The following is a 26,340-nucleotide window of genomic DNA, read 5'->3' as shown; positions in this document are numbered from 1 at the left end:
TTTGTGCTTGCTTTGGCAGCACATCTACTAAAATTGGAATGTTAAACATATTTTTACCTTTTTTTGAAACTGAACTAGCCACTCATATTTTGAACTCAGTTACAAATAAAACTAGGCCTTTAAGAAGCTAGTATTAAGGGGTTCTCTTTTTGGTTATTACTCAAGATTATTAGCTTTTGCCTTAGCAGTGGTTCTCCTTCCCCCTGCATTTTTAATAGGATATAGCTGTATGAGGAAATATTAAGTTGATAAATTAGTTCCTATCATGTGACTATATACCATATTTTCTGGTGTAGTGTTACAATGTAGCAGAAAAATATTTCTCTTATAGGAGAATTTGGTCAGAAAATAAAGGTAAATGCAGTTCCCCCCCCCCAATAAATTTTTCATCTATAGCCAAGTTGAAGGAACTTCACATTACATATTCATATACTCATCTCCCAAGATTTTCACATTAACATTACCGTACTTTATCATATTTCTATCCATCTTATTTTTTAATGCATTTCAAACAAACTCGTGTTTTTAATTCATTACTTGAAAGCAGAATTAATTCTTCATTTTACAGACTCGAAGTGGAAAAATTAGTATCTTACCAGCTCTCTCCCAAGTTGTAATTGCGTAAAAATTACTCTTTTGGTCATGCAAAATGTGTGCTTTAAAGGCAGATAGCCTTTATTAAAGCCATTTCCTTAATTTATTCACTAGTGTATCAATAAGAATCCCCAACTTAACAATAGTTTGACCTAAAATTTTTCAACTTCATGATGGAGTGAAAGTGGTATACCTTCAGTTGAAATCATACTTTGAATTTTGGTACTTTCTTCAGGCTAGCACTATGTGGTAGCATAGTCTCATGATGCTGGGCAGTGGCAGTGAGCCACAGCTCCCAGTCAGCCACACAGTCACAGGGTGAACAACTGATACGCTTACAACCATTCTGTTCTTCATTTTCAGTATGGTATTCAATAAATTACATTGAGATATTCAACACTTAATATAAAATAGGTTTTGTATTAGATGATTTTGCCCAACTGTAGGCTAATACAAGTGTTCTGAGTATATGTAAGGTAGGCTAGGCTAAGCTATGATGTTCGGTAAGTTAGCTGTATTAAATGCATTTTCAGCAGATTATGGGCTTATCAGGATGTAACTCCATATGAAGTCAAGGCACAACTATTTTTCTGACTATACTCATACATGTCTGGCTAAGTGAAGGCTCTGTTTTTACTTAAGACTTGCACATAACGTTTAATTTTGCTATGTGTGCAAATTCTTTTGCTTCTAGCTTGGCTGTAATCTGTCTGCTTGGGTGCTGTGGTATCCAGGCGGTTTAACCTGCTCTTTGTTCTTAGTATCAATTTGATGTAGGCTCCTGCTCAGTGTAGACTCTCAGATCCTGTGGTTTTGTGTCACAATTGTATCTTCTGAATGATCTTATTTTATTCATAAATGATCTTAAATGGATTGCCAGTTTTTGCTGCCAGTAATAAATTAGAGAATGTTAAGAACATTAAATGTTGTTGGAAAACATGAAGCAAGGGAACTCATGAATAGGGTGAATCTAGCCAAAATGCCTGTGTTGTCCTGAATTTGACTTTTTAACCCCTGGAAGAACACTTCTCTCAAAATAACAAAATGCAAAGTTGCAAAAAAGCTCTGTTGGTGGTGTAATATTAAGATTTGGAATGAAAACAGGTGAAGCCAACTTACAAACATTGGAGACGCTTCCAATGTGATTAAGTTACAAAGGAAATGGAAGCTTGTGTTTTCTCATCAAAAAAAGGGTAGGTCTTTAAGAATTTGAAGAGGGACACTATTGCAGGAATGAAGGAGATGAAATTTAAGCAATAATTAGTTTGAACAATATATTCTTGCTAACTTGAGTAGCATCTCAGCAACTGGCAGGGTAGCAAGTGCTGATGATGCAGCTGCTACCAAGATCTCCTCTAACAATTGTTTACATGTTCTTAGTTGGATACCTCAATGCTATTTAGAGAATGTGCCTATAAGTGACTGTTACTGCTATTACCTGGTTGATGCTTGAGGGACTTGATATTAGAAATGTTGCAGATTATAGGGGGCTTGGGTGATTCAGTCAGTTAAGCATCTGGCTTTGGCTCAGGTCATGATCTCACCTTTGTGAGTTTGAGCCTGCATCTGGCTCTTTTCTCAGCACAGAGTCCACTTCTGATCTTCTGTCGCCCTCTCTCTGTCCCTCCCATGCACGCTCTGTCTCTCAAAAGTAAATAAAAATTGTTGCAGATTTTCATGACTATTAATGGGAATTGTGATTGCTTATGAGGTTTTGCCTGTGAGCAATAATTTTAGAACCACTTTTAGAGCTTATTAAAGAATCTGTAAATATTAATGGAGAAATATGTAAATATTAAATGCAGCATAAATTATTTTTAGGGAGTGAAGTTCTTTTTTCCAAAAGTTTCTTAAATCATAGTTAACTTGTAAGTATCAAACATAAATTTATTTTTTTTGTTTTTATTCATTTTGAGTGATGGTGGGGGGGAGGAAAGGGGAGGGGTAGAGGAGAGAGGGACAGAGAATCCCAAACAGGCTCTGTAGGGAATCTGATGTGGGACTCGAACCCATGAACCCATGAGATCATGACCTGAGCTGACATCAAGAGTTGGTTAAATGTCGGACTTCGGCTTGGGTCACGATTTCGTGGTTTGTGAGTTCGAGCCTCGCAGTAGGCTCTCTGCTGTCAGTGTAGAGCCTGCTTTGGATCCTCTTGTCTCCCTCTCTGCCTTTCCCCTATGCGTGTGCGCTCTCTCTTTCTCTCTCTCTCTCTCTCTCTCTCTCTCTCTCTCTAAAAATAAATATTTAAAAAATAGTTTGAAAATAAAAATATTATGTTGGTTTCATCTAAAATTTCTAACCAGTGAAATTCCAAATACCTAAGTAGGAGGGGGTATTTATAATGTAATAAGTATCATTGACTTGCAAAATGGTAGTATTTTATAGGACTAAAGTTGCAATAAAGAAAAGCTAAATGTTAGGTTATAGTTGACTTCGTAATTTTTAAAAATTTCATCTATTGTGGGGTGCGTGTCTCACTTAAGTGTTGACTTCAGCTCATGTCATGATCTTTTGGTTGGTGGGTTCAAGCCCATCCACCCCCCATCTGTGTCTCCCTCTCTCTCTGCCCCTCCCCTGCTCATACCCTGTCTCTCAAAAATAAATTTTTAAAAAAAGTAAAAAAAAAAAAAAAAAATTCATCTATCATGATTATCTGGACCTGTCATATATTTTTTTCTTTTTTTTTTTTTTCAACGTTTTTAATTTATTTTTGGGACAGAGCAAGACAGAGCATGAACGGGGGAGGGGCAGAGAGAGAGGGAGACACAGAATCGGAAACAGGCTCCAGGCTCTGAGCCATCAGCCCAGAGCCCGACGCGGGGCTCGAACCCACGGACCGTGAGATCGTGACCTGGCTGAAGTCGGACGCTTAACCGACTGCGCCACCCAGGCGCCCCTATTTTTTTCTTTTTTAAAAACCCTTTTAGGTAAGATAAATTGGAAGAGTAAAATAACAATGGATAATAAAATGACACCCTCATACTCCATCCAGATTAAGAAATATATATTCCTTAAAAAACAATTTTTTTTAAAAATTTGAGAACGAGAGCATGTGTGCACATGTGCAAATGGGGGAGGGACAGAAGAAGAGAGAGAATCTTATGCAGGCTCCAGGCTCAGTGCTGAGGCCCACAAAGGGCTCCATCCCATCTCCCTGGGATCATGACTTGAGCCAAAGTCAAGAGTCAGATGCTCAACTGACTGAGCCACCCAGGTGTCCCTGTTGCTGTAGTTAATTTTGAATGGGTGGGTGAATACTAATTGATTAAGACAGTAAAACGCTGTACTTTTGAAAATAACAATTCCAACAATTCCAACTGATTTGTTGGTAATATACATTAAATAGTACAAGGATTGAAATTAATAGAGAAAAGACTTAGGATCAAGTAATTTAATAACACCTTAAGAGATGCAGGACCCTGGAAGCCTGAAAGAGAATTCTAGAAAGATAAATATTTCATATCTAGTACAGTACAGTACTATTTATTATTTAAAGTGCAGTAATAACTATTATGATAGCAGTTAATATTTTTGAGTGCTTATTCTGAGCCAACCATCACATTCTCCCCTTTGAGTTATCTAATTTAGTCTGCACCAAAGCTCTTTGTTAACGATGCTTTTCTCTCCCTTTCATAGATGAACCTTGATTCCCAGAAGTTAGGAAGCTTTTTTCAAAGTTATGCAGCCTGTAAATGGCAGTTACTACTAATATGTCTTTAGCTATAAGTAGTATTTTAAAAATTCACCACCCTTACTTACCTTGGTGATAGATTAAGTATTAAAACTAGTGTGTATACAGGGGTGCCTGGGTGGCTTAGTCCGTTAAACCTTCAGCTTTTTGGCTCAGGTCATGATCTTGCAGTTCGTCAGCTCGAGTCCCCTCTCAGGCTCTGTGCTGGCAGCTCAGAGCCTGGAGCCTGCTTCTGATTCTGTGTCTCCCTTTCTTTCTGCCCCACCCCTGCTCGTGCGTGCACAGTGAACACTCTATCTCTCTCAAAAATAAATATTAAAAAACATTAAAAAAGAAAACTAGTGTATATTAATGTAGCTTCTTGTGCTAGCCATTAGTTATGTTGATTGTGGTCTGGTATCTGTGCTACAGGGAAGTATTTGAAGTTTGTGTTACCAGATTAAATCATCACTTGAACACTGTACTTGGAAGACCCCAAGACTTGCACTCACTCATTTTCTAGTGGTTCTCTTGAAGGTGTTCCAAGTCTCACTTTGAATGATACATAATACAGAATTTCTTATCCTGTTTCTTCTGCATTTTCCTGATATTTGTGTATTGCCATTGTCTACTAATGAGTTATCTGTGTGTCTAGAAGTATCCTCATGGTCTGAAAGAGTGCTGTTTCCAGACCAGTTGCCTTCATTAGATGAAATGACTGTGTCACAAAGTGATAGAGGCTTTATGGAGAATATAAAATAGATTGACTTGAAAATTTGGAGATTAATATTATGCTGTTGGAAAGTAGGTCCTAGCCTCAGATCTCATTAATCTGGCTATATTTTTTTTAATGTTTATTTATTTTAGAGAGAGAGAGAGAGAGAGAGAGAGAGAGAGAGAGCGCGCGCGTGAGTGGGGGAGGGCCAGAGAGAGGGAGACACAGAATCTGAAGCAGGCTCCAGGCTCTGAGCTGTCAGCACAGAGCCCAACACGGGGCTCAAACCAAGAACCATGAGAATATGACCTGAGCTGAAGTCAGACGCCCAACCGGCTGAGCCATCCAGGTGCCCCTAATCTGGCTATTTTAAAAGTTCAGTGTTAGTTAAAAGAATATTTTTGAGCTCCTTAAAGACTATCGTGGAATCATATATTGGTAGCGGATTTCTGTCATCTTATGTTCGTCTTGAACCCTTTGTTTAAAAAGTGTTTTTAAAGCTTATCTATAGGCAGAAATTTTTGAAAGTTTATTTTTAGATGGTAGAGTATTTCAGCCTTGGAGCCTTCCTTTTTCTTTTATTTATTTTGTCCTGTGTTGAGTATGGTAGTTTGTTTTATTGTTTGAAATTGTGTGAAGATAATAATTGGAACTTGTTGTAAGTTAATCCTGGAATGTGCTGTCAAATGATACATCTGTAATTACATGGTCAGAATGAATTTATTTTGATTTCCTAAACTTGAGGGAAGGTATTATTATTGAGGTTAAATACATGGAGTGTAGAGTTAAGCAGATTGAGTCCAAAGTCTGGCCTAACTACTTATTTACCAGCTGTGTGACCTTGGGGAAGTGATATAAATTCTCTCAGTTTTCTTGTCAATAAAATGGGGATCATCCTACCTGTACCATGGTAGAGGACAAAATGAGGTAGATAAATGCATAGGGCCTGGCTCACTAAAGCATAAGGAATACGCAGTAAACCCAGGTTTTGCATAATTTCAGGACGTGTTCTACATCTTTTTATTAGGGTCACCATGCCTCCCCAATTTCAGTATAATCTTTACTGAGGGCTCAGAAAAGCATTATCCTGATTTCCATTATGAGGCTATGCAGACACTAGTAATAAATAGCATTGAATTATTCCATTATTTCTGGGGTTGACTTGGCTACTTAGGTGAGTGTCTCCTCCCTCTCTTACCTCTCAGATATACCTCTGCCTATATATATTTAACATGGCTAAAGCAAGCTTTTTAGAGACAGAGAGTAATTATCTTTTATAAAGGGCACTTCATTTTACTAGCCTTTTTTGGTGGTTGTTACTCAGGATTAAAGCAGTTATCACTTATTGCTTCCTAAAATATTAGAGATAACGGTCAGGTGTGCTGATTTTGGCCATAGGAACTTCTGACGTCCAGAGAGATGAGTACTTTTAAAATCTTACATTGTATTTTTCTGTCAGCATAGTTATCTACATCAGTAGTTCTTCTGTCAGGTCAGGTGATCAGTAGTTTAAAATTTTCTTAAATTTTATCGTGGTAAGAACACTTAACATGAGATCTGTCCTCATAACAGATTTCTAAGTGTATGGTACTGTATTAACTGTAGGCACCATGCTGTACAGCAGATCTCTAGAATTTAATCATCTCGCATAACTGAAACTTTATACCCATTGATTAGCACCTCCCCATTTCTCCCACGCTCCATTTCCTGGTTGTGTCTAAGAATTTGACTAGTTTAGATAACTCATGATACTGCGTGGAGTCATGCAGTATTTGTCCTGCTGTGACTGACTTCACTTAGCATAATGTCCCCCAGAATTCACTCATGTCATATATTGCAGGATTTCCTTCTTTTTCAAGGCTGAATAATATCCCATTATTTGTGTATGCCACATTTTCTTAATCCATTCACCTGTTGATAGACTTAAGGTTGTTTCCACATCTTGGCTTTTACAAGTAATGCTACAATGAACATGGGAGTGTTGGCTCTTCAAGATGCTAATTTTAATTTCAGTTCTTTTGGATAAATACTTGGAAGTTTGAATCATGGATCCTTTGGTAGTTCTATTTTTAATTTTTTAGAAACTTCCATACTATTTTTCATACTGCCTACACCATTTTACATTTCCACCAACAGTGTATAAAAGTTCAGTTTCATTACATCCTTGCTAAAATTGTCTTTGGAGTTTGTTCTGATAATAGCCATTGTAACAGGTGTGAGTTGAAATCTCATACTTTTGAGTTGCATTTCTCTGATAGTGACATTGAACATCTTTTCATATACCTGTTGGCCATTTGTATATCTTCCAGTAGTTTACTTTTATATTAATATGTTAGGTCTTCTCTCCCTTTTTCCTTTCATCTATCCTAACCTAAGAACTCTCTGGATTGAGGTGACTACTTAGGTATCTCATCACTTTCATCACTATCAAGTTCATATGTCTCCAGAAAGTTGTAGATAAACCTTCTTGATGTAAACTTGTTTTAATTCCTCTCCTAAAAGATCTGTTTGAGTTACATATTCCCCCCAAGTCAGCAATACTTATGAAATCATTCTTAAGGTTTTTTTGTTGCTTGTTTTTTTTTTTTTCTGGGTCATGCTCTGAGTTTTTTTTGGGGGGGGGGGGCTGTCATTTTTTTTTATTAAATTAAAAATTTTTATGTTTTTATTTATTTTTGAGAGACAGAGCACGAGTGGGGGAGGCACAGAGAGAGAGACATACACAGAATCCAAAGCAGGCTCTAGGCTCTAGGCCCCAAGCTGTCAGCACAGGCCCACGTGAGGCTCAAACTCATGAGCGATGAGATTATGACTTCAGCCAAAGTTGGATGCTCAACTTACTGAGCCACCTAAGGCACCCCTTTCATTAAAATTTTTTTAGTGTTTATTTTTGAGAGAGAAAGAAAGAATGAGTGGGGGAGGGGCAGAGAGTGAGGGAGACACAGAATCCGAAGCAGGCTCCAGGCTTCAGGCTCCAAGCTGTCAGCACAGAGCCCGATGCAAGGTTCGAATTCACAAATCATGAGATCTTGACTTGAGCCAAAGTTGGATGCTTAACCAACTGAGCCACCCAGGCATTGGGGGTTATCATTTTAAAGTCTATTATTTTTCTCTCACTTCCATTTTGAATTTAAAGTCCCTTAATGATATCAGTCACCCTTCACTCAAATACATTTTCTTTTGTCACTTTTCCTAAGGTAGGCCCTTGGTACAGAGTCTGACATTCAGATATCTTAACTTAGGACTCTAGGAATCCAAACTCCACTCTTTAATATCAGCCATCATCTTTTCTGTCTTCTTTTTTATTTCCTTATTCCAGTCTTCAGTCGTAGTGTATAAGGGAAAGAGAATATCTCTAGACCTGTATTTTTCACTATTTTGGTACTTTATCAGAGATCCTATCTGAGTTTCTTTTCATCAGTATCATTTACTGCAAATGATTTAGAAGGCTGAGGAAATGTTTGCTGGTTTACTAAGTCTTCGTTGGCTGTTTCATCCCAGATACACGATGCAGGAAAAAACCAACAAAACACACCAACTGTCAGGACTATATTTAGCTGTCTCCATACACACTAGTAGGAAGATGTCAGTTGACTGTAATTTCCTCTCTGGTAACAGTAAAGGTTTCCCTAACCTTGCTGTTACTTGTGATCCTCTGATTCCTCAGAGCATGAGTTGATGCTTTTGCAGGTTTGGCAAAACTTTATTTAGGAGTACTTGTTAGAACATCAACTTGAAATGGATATCAGAGTTTCCCACGGGGTTGCTGTATGTCATTCATTTCATTCACTCAAATACTTAATGAGAACCTGTTTTGTGTCAGGCACTCTTATAGGCTCTGAGGTTTTTATATATATATATACATATATATACACACACACATATACGTACACACATATATATACATACATCTATACACACACATATGTGTATGTGTGTATATGTGTGTGTGTATAATGAGCTTAACACACAAAAACGCTTCTGTCTGGATATGGTAGCAGGATTAAATAATAAATTTAATAAGTTGCATATTAGACTATTAAAGTTGCCATAGAGGAAAAATGAACAGGAATCAGAAGGATTTAAAGTGTGAAATGAGAAGAATGATTATAATTTATAACAGGATGGTTAGGGTAGGCTTTATTATAGAATTGACATCTGGGGCACCTGGGTGGCTCAGTCAGTTGAGCATCCAACTCTTGATTTCAATTCCGGTCATGATCCTCATGGTCATGAGATAGAGCCCTGTGCTGGCTGTGGAGCTTACTTGAGATTTTTCTCTGTCTCTCCCTTCCTCTCCTTCTGCCCCTGCCCTGCTTGCATGCAGGTGTGCACACCCTCTCTCTCTTAAAAAACAAAACAAAACAAAACTGACATTAGCACACAGATTGGAAGGAGGTGTGAGCCATATAGGTATCTAGAGGCAGAGTGTCCTACATAGAATGTAGAGGACCTTGCCAGTTTGCTAATACAAAAGCAAGTAGTAGGAGTGAAGAAAGCAGTTTCAAAATAGAGGTGTCTTTTAAAATGTTTTTGCCCTGCAGGTATATGTACTCAAGAGAAATAACTGTTCACACAAATGTTCATAGCAGCATGATTCATAATAGTCAAAAAGTAGAAACAACACAACTGTCCATCAACTGATGAATAAACAAAATGTATATCTCTACAATAGAAGGAAACTAATCCATGCCAGAATGTGGATGAACTTTGAAAATGTCATGCTAGATGAAAGAAGGCAGTCACAGAGACTGCATTTTGTATGGTTACATTTATATGAGATGTTTAAAATAGGCAAAGTCATAGTGACAAAAGGTAGATTAGTGGTTGCCAGGTGCTGGGAGTGAGTGGAAATGAGAAGTGACTGCTAACTGCTAACAGGGTTTCTTTTTGGGGTGATAAAAATGTTCTAAAAACAGCCTTGGTTGTAGAACTCTGAATATACTAAAAACCCCTGACTTGTACACTTAAAAAGGGTGAATTTTATGGTGTGTGAATTATATCTCAAAAAGCTATTGCAAAAATGTTTTTGAATGAAAACGGTTTTGTTAAAATTATGAAAATAATACTTGCTGATTAAAAAAAAAAACACATTAGACCAGTGTATAAAGATATAAAGAGAGTTGAAGTGAACCATGATTCTAATGATTCAGTGTGCATTGACACTTTGGTATGTATCCAGTATTTTTAATTTTTTTAAAAATGCGTTTCTAATTAAAGGTAAGGAGAGATAGTCAAGTCACAAAAGATGAAATAAATGACCATATTCATTTTTTTAAAAGTTTATTTATTTATTTTGAGAGAGAGCAAGCAGAGGGGGCAGAGAGAGAGGGAGGGAGAATCCTACAGGCTCCCCACTGTCGGCTCAGAGCCCGACATGGAGCTCAAACCCACAAACTGTGAGATCATGACCAGAGCCGAAATCAAGAGCCAGACGCTTAACTGACCAAGCCATCAAGGTGCCTGACCATGTTCATTTTTAACTTTTATGCAATATGAAGCAAATTATGTAGCATTTTCAAAATTTATCAGCCTTTCATTAGTTAACAATTCTACCGACTTATCCTGTACAATTAGCTAAATTTAAATTTTCTCATGAAATAAGTAGTCTGGATTTTATATACTTCTGGGTTATGGTCAATAAACTAATTTTTAAATATTGCATGTAACATGGTCCCTGTGCATATGGCTGGTAGGAAGCTATTACCGTGTGGTTTATCACACAAGTTTGAGAGTCCTGAACTGTTTGGTCTATGTAACTCTTCAGCCAGAGGAGTCCACACACCAAATTGCTATAAAAGTTTCTAAACCCTTAACTGTCAGTTTCTGTAATTGGCTTGATGTTTGCAGTTACACTTTGAGTAGCATTGTTATACTAAATTCATACAATGGAATGGCATGTAGACTTTAAAAATTTTAATTCCATAGAAGAAGGTTAATATTGTGTGAAAACAGGCTTAAGCAGTACAATTGACAATCACAATTTTGTTTAAAAAACCCTATTCTAATTAGAAGGGAGGCTAGGATGATTAGCTTTGGATGCTAGGATTTACTTTGTGAGCACTTTAGGTTTTTTTTTTTTTGTTTTTGTTTTTACTATGGACATGGATTACTTCTTTAATGAAAATGTTATTTTTAACTTAAATCATATTTAGAGTGGGTCTCCTTTAAAGTGACAATGATAGCAGAATGGCTGGCACTTAGCTCAGCAAAAACTTTTTGGAATTGAGTGGACACCTGGCACACATTTTTAGGTGCTTGTATTGTGCCAAGGCATTGTTTGGTAATGTGAGATTTAAAGATTCATTTACTTTAACATTTTTTATTAGATTCTCTATTCTTGGGATGTTGAAGGCAATTTTTGTCCTTAAGAAACCCAGTGTAGTGGAGGGGAGCAGACAGTCACAATATGGTGTGCTAAAGTGTGTGACAGAGAGGGGAACAGACCAGTACCTGTCCCTTTAAACCTTATGGACTTGTAGAATAAGTTGTGCCTTAAAATTAGTACCATGTGGCAGGCTTTGACAGTATGGTAGTGAGATTCAGGAAAAACTCGAGGGATAACCGTACTAAATTCAGCCATATTTTTATCTTCTAGGTATCAGCACAAAATGAACATGATTAGGGAAAATAAGGATTTGGCATGTTTCTACACAACAAAACATTCATGGAGAGGAAAGTAAGTATTTCTGTTGGTTTTATTTTTCTGTGCATCTATGAAGTATCATTTTAAACATAACTTTCAATATCTTGAGTAGTACCACACAGCTCAGTTATGCCATTTAGTCCTTCTCCTCTGAAAAATATATGTGCATATTTTAAATGCAAATGCTACACTTAGAATACATTATTGTTCTTTTTTTCTCTTGACATATCTGGTTTTCTGCTTCTGTGTTGGGAAGAAATTGGTAAGAATTAAAAGTACCAGTTAAAAGGAAAACAGACCATCTATCTACCTCCTTAGATGCTGTCAATTATATGGTAGTGGCAGAGTATTAACTTCACAACTTTATAGCCTGTGTGTGATCGCTCTATTTTCATGTCCATTTGACTGTCAAGAGAGAATATGCTAGTAGTGCTTTTTGTAACCTTTCTTTAGGCCTATAATGAATTTTGAAAATTGGATTTGATCTTACCTTTTCCTTGAGAGAGGCAGTGACATTTTTTAGTAGCTTGCCTGGTCAAACCAAGATGTTGATGTTTCTGTTTCTTTTTTGTGAAATGAGTGGTAATTCCTACCCCTCACATTGCTGTAAGGATTAAATGAAGTGACATGGAGGGTGTGAAGGTTTTAAAATTATGACTTAAATAAATTGAGTATTCAGTGAATGGCACCTGTTGACCATCACCAAAAAAGTTTCCTTTCTAGCCCTTTTAAGTAGTAATAAGTATAATGAGTGTCCCACACTGTGACGAATAGGTGACCACGTTATTTCAAGTCAGGCCTCATAAAACGTGCCATGTTCACAAAGCCAATACCTTTAGTTCTTTTTCTGAACTTTTCATTTTTTAGGTAATAGTGTAGTAACTTAGAGTGGTGCAACATGTGATTCTGTAGTGTTTCTGGTTTGCATTAGCAAACTGACTAATTTTGAAAGATTAGAATGTTTAATTTTGTTTCTTTTTAGTAGTTCAATTGTACGAACTCCTAAATTAGGGAGCATAACGGTTACACTTGTAGAATATCTGTCTTGAAGTTTTCTCTTCATTTAATTTCATTGAGCAAAGGTAGAAAATTGAGGTATCCAAGGTAGTGTGAGTCTCTTTAATTCTTTGAATTAGCCTTAAAAAAATTGTATATTGGGATGATTTTTATTTTTTCCTCAAGTGGTAGATTGCTCTGGTCATCATAATATAACTTCTATTTTTAATACAATTATACCATACTGATGTATTCTAAAGAACAAGCTTACTGTAATACTTCTTGCTTTGCTTGTCAGTAAATGTGATCATCTGGAAAAAACTTTTTTTGATGTTCTAGGAAAGTTGTGACTAAGACTTAAGATATTTTTTTTCTTTTGTAATAATTTGGAGAACTGTTTATGTGTTGTCAGTACGTTTCCTTGCTTCCATCATTGACACCTTGAAACTTTGTTTTTATAACAGTTTTATTAAGATATAATTTACATAACATAAAATTCACCTTTTTAAAGTGTACCCATTCAGGGGTACCTGGGTGGCTCAGTCGGTTAAGCGTCCAGTCATGATCTCATGGTTTGTGGGATCTCTCTCCCCTTCTCTCCCTCTCCCTCAACCTCTGTCCCTCCCTCCCTCTGTCCCTCCCTCTGTGCTCTCTTGTGTGCTCTCTCATTCTCTCTCTCTCTCAAAAATAAATACTTAATAAAAAAAAAAGTGTACCACTCCACGGTTTTTAGTATATTTAATAGAGTTGTGAACCATCACCACTAACCATTTTTAGAACACTTTCATCACCTCCCCAAAAATCTTCTGTGATAGCAGTTGCTCCTCTTTTCCCATCTTTCCAGCATCTGGCAGACACTAATCTACTTTCTGTCATAGGATTTGCTTATTTGGCATGTCTTGTATGAATAGCATCATAAATCATGTGGTCTTTTGTGACGGTCTTCTTTTACTTAGCATAATATTTTCTTTTGTTTTTCACTTAACATAATATTTTCAAGGTTCATCCATATTGTAACTTGTGTGAGTAGTTCATTCCTTTTTTTTTTTTGTGCCAGTTGTATGGATTTATCACATTTTGTTTATCCATTCATCAATTGGTGGACATTTGTTTTGTTTCTACTTTTTTACTGTTATGGATAATGCTGCTATAAATGTTTATGTGTAACCTCATGGGTGAATGTGTACTTCCTCTTCTCTTGGGTACATACCTAGGAGTGGAATTGGTGTTGTATGGAGTTATATAAAGCTGTATGGTAATTCTGTATTTAACTTTTTGAGGAACAGCCAAGCTTTTCCAAAGTGGCTGAAACATTTTACAATTTTATCAGTGTATAAGGAATCCAGTTTCTCCACTTCCTCACCGACATTCGTCATTGTCTTTTTTTTATTTTAGCAATCCTAATGGAGAACTGGTGTCTTGTGGTTTTATTTTTTTAATTTACTTTTTAAGGTTTTTAATTTTTATTTTAGAGAGAGGAAAGCGTGTGTGCATGCATGCATGTGCACAAAGGAGGAGTAGAGGAGGGGGAAAGAGAAAATCTTAAGCAGGCTCCATGCTTAGCATGGAACCCGACACAGGGCTTGATCCCCTGACCCTAGGATCATGATCTGAGCCAAAATCAAGAGTCTCAGATGCTCAACCAGCTGAGCCACCCAGGTGCCCCTCTTGTTAGGGTTTTAATTTGCATTTCCCTGATGACTAAAGTATTGAATACCTTTTTTGCATGTTTGTTGGCCATTTGTATATCTTTCATAAGATGTCTTTTCAAATCATTTACCCATTTTAATTGGGTTATAAATGCTCATTATATGTTCTGAATACAAGTTGCTATCAGGTACATGATTTGCAGGTATTTTCTCTCATTTTGTGGGTTGTCTTTTCACTTTCTTGATAGTCATCCACTGAAGCACAGGGTTTTGATTTTGATGAGATCCAGTTTATCTTTTTTCTTTTGCTGTTTGTGCTTTTGTTGTCCTAAGAAGCCATTATTTAACCCATGTCTCAAAGACATATCCTATATCCTAAGAATTTTATAGCATTGATTTTGGGTTAATTTTTGTATATAGTGTGAAAAAGGGATCCAACTTCATTCTTTTGCATGTAGATATCCAGTTGTCCCAGCATCATTTGTTGAAGAGATTATTCTTTCCTCATTGAATTGTTTTGGCACTCTTGTCAAAAATAATTGGCCATAAATGTAAAGGTTTATTTATGAATTGCCAGTTTTGTTCCATTGATCTATATGCTTGTCCTTATGCCAACACTATACTGTCTTGATTACCGTGGCTTTGTATTAAGTTTTAAAACTAGGAAGTTTGAGGTCCCAACTTTTTTCACTTACAACATTTGGCTATTCTGGGTCTCTTGCATTTCCATATGAATTTTAGAGTCAGCTTGTCAGTTTTACAAAAAAGGCAGCTGTAAGCAGTAAAGATGAATATTTTTTTCTTAAGATATGCCTAAATTACCATCTTTACCTCTTAACATATTTCCCTTGTTCCCATTTCATGTTACCTTTGTAATAGTTTTCATGTGTTTCATTTTGCAGCCACTACTCATGTTGTTACCACTTCAGGTCTGTTCACTCAATATAGTCTCCCTGGCTAGCAAAGTAACCTTTTCTCCTACACTTGTCATTTTCCCACTTGGAAAGTACATAATTCTATGCTTGCTCTGGAAGGAGCAGGAAGAGGGAGTAGCTTTCAGGGGTAACAAGCACTTTCATGAAAGAGCAAAGTTTCCTTTTTGGCCTAAGCACATCATTTCCGATAGGAAGGAAGATGCATATGTTTCAGTTAAAGCAGAAGTGCAATTTCACTTTGGGAAACTTGAGGGTGATATTGAGAATATGGTTCTTTGTTTTTTCTGGATGGAAATCACAAGTAAAACGTGGGCATTTACTTCTGGGTCACTTTGATATTTGCATATATTAATTGTAGCAAATGCTCTGAATTTAAGGGTGGCATTTTAGTATCTGAAAGGGATTTTAATACATTGGGATATATGGTAATCAGTCCATGAGATTAAATGGCAGATCCTTATGACATTCATATACAGTCAGTGCAGTGACTAGATACAGGAAATAGGAAAGGCGACTCAAAGAGAAGATCGCAAATTTCTGATACCTTATGTGTAGAAATTGGAATCCTAGAAAAGAAGAGGTACTCTTTAGCTGCCTGGTATTAACACATGTCACCAACTCTGATAATCCTAGAAATCTCGAGGGTTTTTTCCCTTGATTTATTGATCCTGGCTCTTGACGCTGCCAGTCTCTAAACCTCAGATGAGTTCATCCTGAACACTTTTTGTGTATTCTTCATATAATTCTTTGTGCTTAATATTAGTCTGGGATTTGAACATTTTTCACCCAGAAATGCAAATAGGAATGTATCTGCTTTATAAGATTTTCATGTTTTACACACAGTGTTGCATTAAAAGCTAGCTTCAAGGAGCAGAAGATAGTCTTTTTAACAAATGATGCTGTTCATGTGGACATGGACATGCAAAAAGGAGGTGGAGGGGAAGGATCTAAGTACACACTTTATACATCTCACAAAAATTAAAACAAAATGTATCACTGACCTAAATGTGAAACACAGAACTCTTAGAAGATAACATGGGAGAAAATCTAGATGACTCTTGTGTTTGGTGATGACTTTTTAGATACAGCACCAAAGATGTGACAATACATTAAAAAAAATGAATTGATAAGCTGGGCTTCATTAAAATTAAAAGTTTCTGCTTTGTGAAAAACCCTGTCAAGAGAATGTGAAGACAAGCTGGGAGAAAATATTTGTAGAAGACATTTAAAAAAGGACTATTATCCAAAATACACAAAGAATCCTTAAAATTCAACAATAAGAAAACAACCTAATTAAAAAAATGAACCAAAGACTTAATAGGGATCTCACCAAAGAGATATACAGTTGGCAGATAAACATACGAAAAAATGCTTCATATCATAAGTCATCAGGGAAATGCAAATGTAGAGATACCACTATAAAACTATTGGATTGGCCAAAATCCAGAGCACTGAACACCAAATGCTGATGAGGATATGAAGCAAAGGGAACTCTCATCCAGTGCTGGTGGGAATGCAAAATGGTGCAGCCACTTTGGAAGATGGTTTGATGGTTTCTTAAAAAACTCCAAATCCTCTTTGGGAGGTTCTCGGGCCACATGGGGAGAAGCGGTTCCACTGCTGGAAGGACATTTGGTAGAGGCTGTAAGGCCACCTGGGCCCAGCAGACCACAGAGAACGGCCACATTCGCTGGTGCTGGAACAAGGTTGTTGGGGGTGAAACCAGATGTGTGTTGTGATTTTCATAATCCCTGAGACGCTGCTGCTACAGTCTCGTGAACTTTTTCTGGGGCGGGCTGGCACCCGGTGGTTGCTCAGTGAGACCCTTCACAGAGGGGTGGAGCGGGTCAAAGCCACAGTCCCTCAGAAGTGGGGGGCTGGGGAAGGCAGCTGCATCTGAGACAAAACTTGGGAGGGAGGTGCTGCCTGGGGCCTGGTCATGGACGGTGTGGAAACGGCGAGTGGACGGAAGCTGAAGACGAAGGATAGGTGCGTGATTGCTAATCGGGGAGAACAGAGTTCCGATACTAGAGACTGGGTATCTGGGTGACCCCATTTTCACCGCTCCTGAGCATGCATATACGCACCTACAAGTGCCACAACAATCCACCCCTGTAGGCTAGCAGTGCTATCTTGTGGAGAATGGAGCCTTTACACTAAGCCCTGCCTAACTGAGCCAACCTCCCTCTTCAAGAACACAAGTCTCACCACTTGCTTAGCTTATGGACTATAAAGCGCTTCATAGTTTGACTTTTAGGGGAAAATGAAGTAATTTCAGTCTATTACCTGGTCCAACTATTCAATTTTCTTTCTTTCCTTTTTTTTTTTTTTTTTTGCTCTTTGTTTTCTTTTTCTTGAATACAGAGAGAGAAAAACTTCATTTTTATTTAAAATTTTTATTAAAAATATTTTTAATTTTTTTCTTTATTTTTTACTTTTGTGTAAATGTTTTCAAATTGTTTTACTTCCATCATTTCATTTTCATCTACTTCAGTGTATTCATTTTTTCAAATTTTCAGATGATTTCCTTTTTTTTTTCTTTTTTCCCCCTTTTTTCTCTAATCTGTCAAGCCACTTTCGACACCCAGACCAAAACACACCTAGGATCTAACATCATTTATTCGATTATTTTGTGTGTGTGTGTTTAATTTTTAAATTTTAATATTTTTTTAATTTTAATTTTTTAATTTTAATATTTCCTACCTTATTAATTCCTTTTCTCCCTTCAAAATGACGAAACGAAGGAATTCACCCCAAAAGAACAGGAAGAAACGACAGCCAGGGACTTAACCAACACATTTACAAGCAAGATGTCTGAACCAGAATTTAGAATCACGATAATAAGAATACTAGCTGGAGTCGAAAATAGATTAGAATCTCTTTCTGTGGAGATAAAAGAAGTAAAAGCTAGTCAGGATGAAATAAAAAATGCTATAAGTGAGCTGCAATCTCAAATGGGTGCTGCGGCCACAAGGATGGCTGAGGCAGAACAGAGAATCAGCGATATAGAGGACAAACTTACAGAGAATAATGAAGCAGAAAAAAAGAGGGAGATTAAGGCAAAAGAGCACGATTTAAGAATTTGAGAAATCAGTGACTCGTTAAAAAGAACAACATCAGAATTATAGGGGTCCCAGAAGAGTAAGAGAGAGAAATAGGGGGTAGAACAGTTATGTGAACAAATCATAGCGGAAAGCTTTCCTAATCTGGGGAAAGACACAGACCTCAAAATCCAGGAAGCACAGAGGACTCCCATTAGATTCAACAAAAACCGACCATCAACAAGGCATATCACAAAATACTCAGGCAAGGAGAGAATCATGAAAGCAGCAAGGGAAAAGAAGTCCTTAACCTACAAGGGAATACAGATCAGGTTTGCAGCAGACCTATCCACAGAAAGTTGGCAGGCCAGAAAACAGTGGCAGGATATATTCAGTGTGTTGAATCAGAGAAATATGCAGCCAAGAATTCTTTATCCAGCAAGGCTGTCATTGAAAACAGAAGGAGAGATAAAAAGTTGCCCAGACAAACAAAAATTAAAGGAGTTTGTGACCACTAAACCAGCCCTGCAAGAAATTTGAAGGGGAACTCTCTGAGGGGAGAAAAGATGAATGAATGAATGAATGAATGAATACATGAATGAATATCAAAAGCAACAAAGATTAGAAAGGACCAGAGAATACCACCAGAAACTCCAACTCTACAAGCAACATGATGGCAATAAATTCGTATCTTTCAGTACTCACTCTAAAGTCAGTGGATTAATGCTCCAAAAAACTCCACATCCTCTTACCATATGATCCAGCAATCACACTCTGTAGTTATTTACTCAAAAGAGTTGAAAACATGTCCACACAAAAGCCTGCACACAGATGTTCCTAGCAGTTTTATTCGTAATTATCAGAAATTGGAAATAACCAAGATGTCCTTCGGTAAGTGAAAGGATGGATAAACTGTAGTATATGCAGACAATGAATATTACTCAGTGTGAAAATGAAATAAGCCATCCAGCCAGGAAAGACATGAAGAAACTTAAGTGAAAGAAGCAAGTCTGAAAAGGTTGTCTACTGTTTAATTCTAACTGTATGACATTGCAGTAAAGGCAGAATTTTGGAGACAGTAAAAAGATGAGTGGCTGTTAAGGTTTAGGGGGTAAGGAGGGATAAAAGGTGGAGCACAGGAGGTTTTTAGGGCCGTGAAACTACTCTAGGATGCTGTAATGGTGGATACGTGTCATATACATTCACCAGACCCGTAGAATGTACAAACCAAGAGGGAATCCTAATGTAAACTGGACTTGGGTTGATAATGATGTTTCAGTGTAGGTTCAGCAATTGTAACAAATATACCTCCTCCTGTGGGTGGAGGATGTTGATAACAAGGGAGGCTGTGCATGGGTAGGGACAGGAAGTATTTGGGAAATCTCTGTACATTCTGCTTAATCTTTCTGTGAACCTAAAACTGCTCTAAAAATTAAAGTATTTAAAAAAAATAGCTCTATCTGAAATGGAAAAAATACCTTGCATGATGAAACGTAAATCTTTACATTTCATGGGATGCCCTTTATTTCCTCTGAAAGAAATGGGATGGTTTCTTAGTTATTGGGATAGGTTTTGCAGAGACATTCCCTCTCGCTCTTTTCTGAGGAGTACAGCTTCTGATATGAATGAGCCATCTCATGTGAACTTAATCCTACAGGTGGAGTTCGACCAGAATCGGAGTATACTGGTAATATAGGCATAGGAATGATCACTTTGCCTGTTATTTTTGTTCTATGTATTATGAATTTAGCAGTCATGGTTACTGGAAACATAATGATACTAATTATAACTAATTCAGTGACTCTACTGGAGTTTTGAGCCCCTCCTCCCTGTTATTTTAACAGAATAATACCAGTAAGAATAGCTAACATTGGGGCGCCTGGGTGGCTTCATCGGTTAAATGTCTGAACTTGGCTCAGTTCATGATCTCTGTTTACGAGTTTGAGCCCTGCATTGGGCTCTGTGCTGACAGTTCAGAGCCTGGAGCCTGCTTCAGATTCTGGGTCTCCCCCTCTCTCTGCCCCTCCCTGCTCATGCTGTATCTTCTCTCTCTCAAGAATAAACGTTAAAATAGCTAACAGTTATCAATTATAAACAGCAAGTGACAAGTACTCCACACGGATTATTTCTTTTACTTCTCATATTATGAGATAGGTATATATACTGTCCACATCTTTCAGATAGAGAAACTGAAGCTTAGGTTAAGCAGATTATCAGAGGATACATAGAAAGTGAATAATCCAGACAGTGTTCGAACTGAGGCAGTTGTGGCTCCAGAATTGGGCTTTAACTGTTAAGCTGTAGTTCCTCCTTTAGCAGTGCTTAACATTGATCTCCTAACTCTTTGAGAAACGTTGTATTTCAGTTATCCTTAGTTTCACTATTTGATGAACTAAAATTCTAATTCAATTAACTGGATTTTCAAGCTTTTAATAATAAAAGGAAAAACCCTATGTTCTGTGTGTGTCCTAATGGCTTCCTAGAAATTGGTAGCCAAAACTTATTTTAAAATGGTCGAAGGAACTAGGGTGTTCAGCTTAGGAAGAGGATTCAAAGTGAAAGTCTGGTTGGCACAAAAATTATTATACCTTTGTGAAGCTGAAAGACAGAACTTGGACCAGAGGGTGAAATTTGTGGGGAAGTCTATATTGGCTTAATTCTAAGGAACAATGGGCAGTATCTGCAGTACTGGAAAATAAATAGAATTACTTTTTTTTTTCTTTTTTTTTTTTAAGTAGGCTCCATGCCCAGCGTGGAACACAATGCTGGGCTTGAACTCATGACCCTGAGATCAAGACCTCAGCTGAGATCAAGAGTCAGCCACTTAACAGACTGAGTCACACAGGCACCACGAAATAGAATTACTTTTAAGGAAGGTTAGTTAGTTCCCTTGCACGAGTAATGAACAATTACTTTGCCTAGAGTACTGTAAATGTTCAAGCTGTATGTTATGGTGACTAGGCTCCAAAACATAAAGTGTCTTCCAACTCTGATTAGATCTGTTTGGCTTATTTGAGGCACATTGCATAGGCTATCTACTGAAAGGATTGAAGATCTTAACTTTATTTATTTATGTTTGTTTGTTTATTTCTGAGACAGAGACAGAGCATGAGTGGGGGAGGGGCAGAGAGGGAGGTTCAAACCCACAAACCATGAGATCATGACCTGAGCTGAAGTTGGTCGCTCAGCCGACTGAGCCACCCAGGTGCCCCGAAGATCTTAACCTTAAAAGTAATACACAAAGGTTTTATGACCTTGAGAAATTTGACAACCATTATTTTATAGTAAACATAAGCTTTTTCTCTACTAAAACAAAGTACTGTTGAATTTTCTCTAGTTTGAGATAGTTGAATGATAATGAATTTTTGTGCAGAAGAGTATTATGATGGTGGTCAGTATTTTTGCAGTCTCTTTCTGTTGACACTATTGTATATGCCTAATTTTTACACAGTTTGCCTAAAATGCCTAAATTTTACACAAAAGTGATATATGCCAGTTAGGAGTATTCAAGTCTGGAATTAACTTTGAAACAATGACTGACAAGTATCTTAGCTCTTAACTACTTTGCAGTTCATTTCAGATGTCTGAATTAGTTAATAATACATAAAATATTGGGAGGAAAGTGGGTCTTTGAGGGGCTGACTCCCTCATTCACTGCCATGTCCTTGTACACAGCACTGATTTGTGCTCATTTAATATTTGGTCAATCCATGGGAATACTTAATACAGTATCTGATCTAACAGGTTTTTTTGCTAAGAAAAAACTTGCCCTAGGGAAAAAATCATGTTATAAAAAGTTATTCAAAGAGGAAAACAATATTTATAAGGACTAGAATGTTTAAGAATGGAATAACATTTTAATCTGCAGGAATTAAGTAATACAGGAGTGTTTATTTTAATGTAAGTTAATATAAGTTTAGTCTGTTAAAAAAACCTGAACATCACCTGTCCAATCCAAAACCAGATTATATCCCTAACTTTTGCTTCGGTGGTCTTTCTTTGTTACAGATTATCTTTCTTATCCCCAGTCAGCACGGTCATTAGCACCTTTTTACTTGTTCTTATTTTTATCACCAACAGTTATGGGAGCAAAAAGAACCATAGATAAGGCAGTTGCCTCAAACATGTTTTTATTTATTTGAATAGCATCAGTTTCTTGATTCTAAATAACATTAGAGTTAATGGGTAATGTAAATTATATTTATTATTAAGCTGTCCTATTAGAATAAATGAGTTATGAAAACTTGAGGGGAAAAAATGCCTATTCCCTATAGACATTTAATCATGTGTATACCTTCACTTCCTGAATAAAATGGAAATAAGTGCAGTAAATAAAATCAATAATGAATATTAATTTCTCAATTGGGGGAAAAGATGTTTGCTTTCACATTTCTTATATACATATGGCATCTTTCATAAATTTCTCATACCTTTTTAGTCTTTATTCCTTTTTTATTTGATTTTATATAACTTTTTATAGGAGCTTTGTAATAATTTTAAGGAATTAGCCAACAAATTCATCTTAAACCCATAAGAATAGCAAATTAAGTTATAATTTATAAATGGTATTTTTTTGCAGATAGCAAATAAAATGGGAATATTTTCTTTCATAAAAATAAAGACCTTAGTCATTTCCTGATATTATAGTGATTATGAAATGAGTAAAACCTGGTGTGAAAGTAGTTGCTATTCTGTTTTAAAGGCAAGAGTAAATTAGGTCATAGATTTGAATGCATGTTTATGTATTATTAGATGGATTGGCCTATTTAGCTATTTGGTAAACACTGAGCATGTGCTGTATGCAGTCCTGGGTCTTATGTGAGAAGTTAGTTTCAAAGACAATGAAGACCTGTACCTCCCTGAACTTAGGGAATCTTTGTCCATTCTTCATGACTTAGGGTACTAATGACTTAGTAAAAGATAGGAAAAAAATCTTAAGTTTGCAAGTACTGTGACTAACACACCATACATGTGAGATCATTCAGATTTTAATTTCTAAATCTGGTATCAATGGAGGCTTTATAGGTAATCTTTGAAGGTTTAGGGCTGCTTATTAAGGTGTTTTTAATGACCTAGAAGTATTTGTTCTATACTTAAAGGAAGTGCAGCAGCCATTCTAGAGGACTGAAACAGGGGGAGTGCTCATGGAATAAGAGAAGGGGGAAGAGAGAAGAATGAAAGAGAAATCTGTTTCCTTGTAACTTTTTTCTTATGGAGGCTGTAGAGATCAGTATTTATCTGAAAGATAGCTCTGAGTTTGCTAGTCATAACAGTGCTTTGGGCCTAATGACACTTAACTCTAGGTTCCTTTTGCTGAAGTATCTAGAATATGCTCTCTGCCATATGGCAGTCACTAACCACCTGTGGCTGTTTAAATTTAATCACATATAAATGTAAAATTCATTTGCATTAGCCACATTTCAGGTGCTTAATAGCTACATGTGGCTCATGATTGCCTCATTAGACAGCGTAGATAAAGAACGTTTCCATTTTCTTGGAAAGTTCTTTTGCATGGCACTAATCTAGACAACAAAGTTAATGAGAAAGATGTCAAAAGGGGTTTGGTTGTGTGGAGGAAATTAGTACATGATTGAAAAGAATATCTTCCTAGCTGGTGTTGAATGTGACAACACGAGTTGACATTGGAAACATTTCAGGCATTTAATTCTTCTTTAATTCTTTCTTTTGCTCCCAAAGTAAAATAAAGAAATTCTGTAGTTTCACTTCAAGACTATAAAAATTGACATGTTTGGCTCTCAAGATGATTCTGAAAGTTAGAATTGTGAATTCACATTTCTATCATACATTTGATTTCATTGGGTAATCTTTTAAGGCAGATAGTGGTTTAATAAGATCTTATTTCTTTGTTCTTGTAAATTGTTAAAGCCTCTGAAGTTTTGAGACTTTTTCACTGTTTAGGTTAATCCTTATATACCTCGCCAATCTCTCAATCCTCACTCAGCTTTAGAAAGCAGCAAATGAATGTTTTTATATTAGGAGGTAGTCTCTCTTTGGATCATTTCCCACTCCCTTTTATTTTATTTTTTAAGTTTATTTATTTATTTTGAGAGAGAGGGAGAGAGAGCATGAGTGAGGGAGGGGCAGAGAGAGAGGGAGAGAGAGAATCCCAAGCAGGCTCTGCACTATTAGCACGGAGCCAGATGTGGAGCTCAAACTCAAGAATTGTGAGGTCATGACCTGAGGTGAAATCAAGAGTCGGACACTTAACTGACTGAGCCACCCAGGTGCCTATCCCACTCCATTTTAGACATGTGAAATTAGGGAAAAGATATTTGTAACATGGCAATACTTTGTAAATAAATATATGGTAAAGATCAATAAAATCTTTTTCTTTTTTTCCCAAATGGAAATAACTATCATTTTTATTATATAATATACTAATTAGAAAAAAAAAAAACAGGCAGTAGAAAAATTGTGAAAGCCCTCTCGATCTCAGTGGAAATCCTTCTAGTGTTTTACTGTCCAGTCTGATAATGGCTGCTGTTTAAGGTATGTATGTCTTTTTACTGTATTAGTAGCTTAAAGCAGAAAACTGTGATCTCCATAAATATCAAAAAAGCATTTGATTGTATTTAACATCCATTTTTAGTAATTTAAAAATCTCTTAACTAAAATACTAATAGATAAAATATGACCGATCACATTAATAGATTTTTCTTACATTGAAATCTGTTTTCCTAACATGAACCTTCTTTGGTCATAGTATACTGCTATTTTAATATGTTACTTGATTCTTCTTTCTAATACTTGTTTATTTTTTTAATGTTTATTTTTGAGATCATGCGCATGAGCTGGGGAGGGGCAAAGAGAGAGGGAGACAGAGGATCTGAAGCAGGCTCTATGCTGACAGCAGAGAGCCGGATGCGAGAGGCTTGCACTCACAACCTGTGAGATCAATCATGACCTAAGCCGAAGTCGAGTGCTTCAACCAACTGAGCTACCCAGGCACCCCTATTGTTAATATTTATTTTAAAAATAGATTGGTGTATCTTTTTTTTTTTTTAATGTGTGTGTTGTCTTACCAGATTGTAGTATCCCTAAAAGAATTTAGAAACTGTCCTTAGTCTGTTTCCTGGAACAGTTTAAGAAGCATGGTATTTATCTGTTCCTTTAAAGCATTCACCTCCTTGTTGGAGCCATGGTTATTTTGTAGGTTGTAATTGTTTACAGCTATCTTAAACTCTTCTATATAGGGGTTGGTTTATTCATAATTTTCAAAGTTATCTGCATAGAGTTACACACATCTTTATGTCTTCTGTATGATTATGAATTCTTACATTCTTAATTTTGTTTTTTAGACTAGCTAATGTTTTATGTATTTTATTTTTAACATTTTTATTTTTGGAGACAGAGTGCAAGCGGGGGAAGGCAGAGAGGGAGGGAGACACAGAATCTGAAGCAGGCTCCAGGCTCTGAATTGTCAGCACAGAGCCTGACGTGGGGCTTGAACCCACAAACGTTGAGATAATGACCTGAGCTTAAGTTGGACGTCTAACCAACTGAGCCACCCAGGCGCCCCTGTATTTATTTTATTTTTAAAGAACTAATTCTTTATTTTTGAGTAAGTTTTTCTATTCAGGTTCTTTATCATTATGAATTCCTCTCTATCCTAAAGGATTATTGATATCCAAGTGATTTTTTTTCCTTAGATGTGGTACTTTAAGTGAAGGAAGTAAAGTGGGAAGTGAAACTTGGGGGCTTGTCTGTGTATAAGCTTCCTACTTCTATAGAGTTGCAACACTTAACTATAATAGGTAGTTGCTTAAATAGAAATTATTAAGATTCCAGAATATTGTTGTGACTGATCAGTTACAGGCCATAGCTTTTCCTTCCTTTGCGTCATGGTTTTGTTGAAAGGGTATTTTGAAAGAATTAGTAGTGTGCAGTGTTGTTGTTGTTTAATAAAATTTCCCATTTAGAATCTTGGTATCCTTGGGTGGTATCTTTTAAACTTCATGTATAGTAAGTCAACACAAGCTTGCTTGCATAGGTCATATTTCTCTACTTAAGGATCTCCCTGGTTCACGTAAACTGAGTGGTAGGTGGGTTTTTTTTTTTTTAATCTTTATT

The 26,340-nt window shown here is 36.7% G+C and overlaps 1 protein-coding gene across 2 annotated transcripts in view; it reads left to right on the top strand.

Annotated features, from left to right (window-relative positions):
• The window catches only part of DNAJC13 (DnaJ heat shock protein family (Hsp40) member C13), a 124,621-nt gene that overhangs the window by 7,521 nt on the left and 90,760 nt on the right, over positions 1-26,340 (top strand). For both annotated transcript variants that reach the window (XM_027061840.2, XM_027061841.2), the window contains exon 2: positions 11,581-11,661. In XM_027061840.2, coding sequence (XP_026917641.1) covers positions 11,594-11,661 — 68 coding nt within the window. In that variant the 5' untranslated portion in view covers positions 11,581-11,593. The remainder of the gene's footprint in view (positions 1-11,580; positions 11,662-26,340) is intronic.

The sequence above is a fragment of the Acinonyx jubatus genome, chromosome C2 (genome assembly GCF_027475565.1).
Source record: "Acinonyx jubatus isolate Ajub_Pintada_27869175 chromosome C2, VMU_Ajub_asm_v1.0, whole genome shotgun sequence".
In the NCBI taxonomy this organism is placed as follows: domain Eukaryota; kingdom Metazoa; phylum Chordata; class Mammalia; order Carnivora; family Felidae; genus Acinonyx; species Acinonyx jubatus.
The sequence above is the reverse complement of the archived record's forward strand: the minus strand, read 5'-3'. Positions and strand labels throughout refer to the sequence as shown.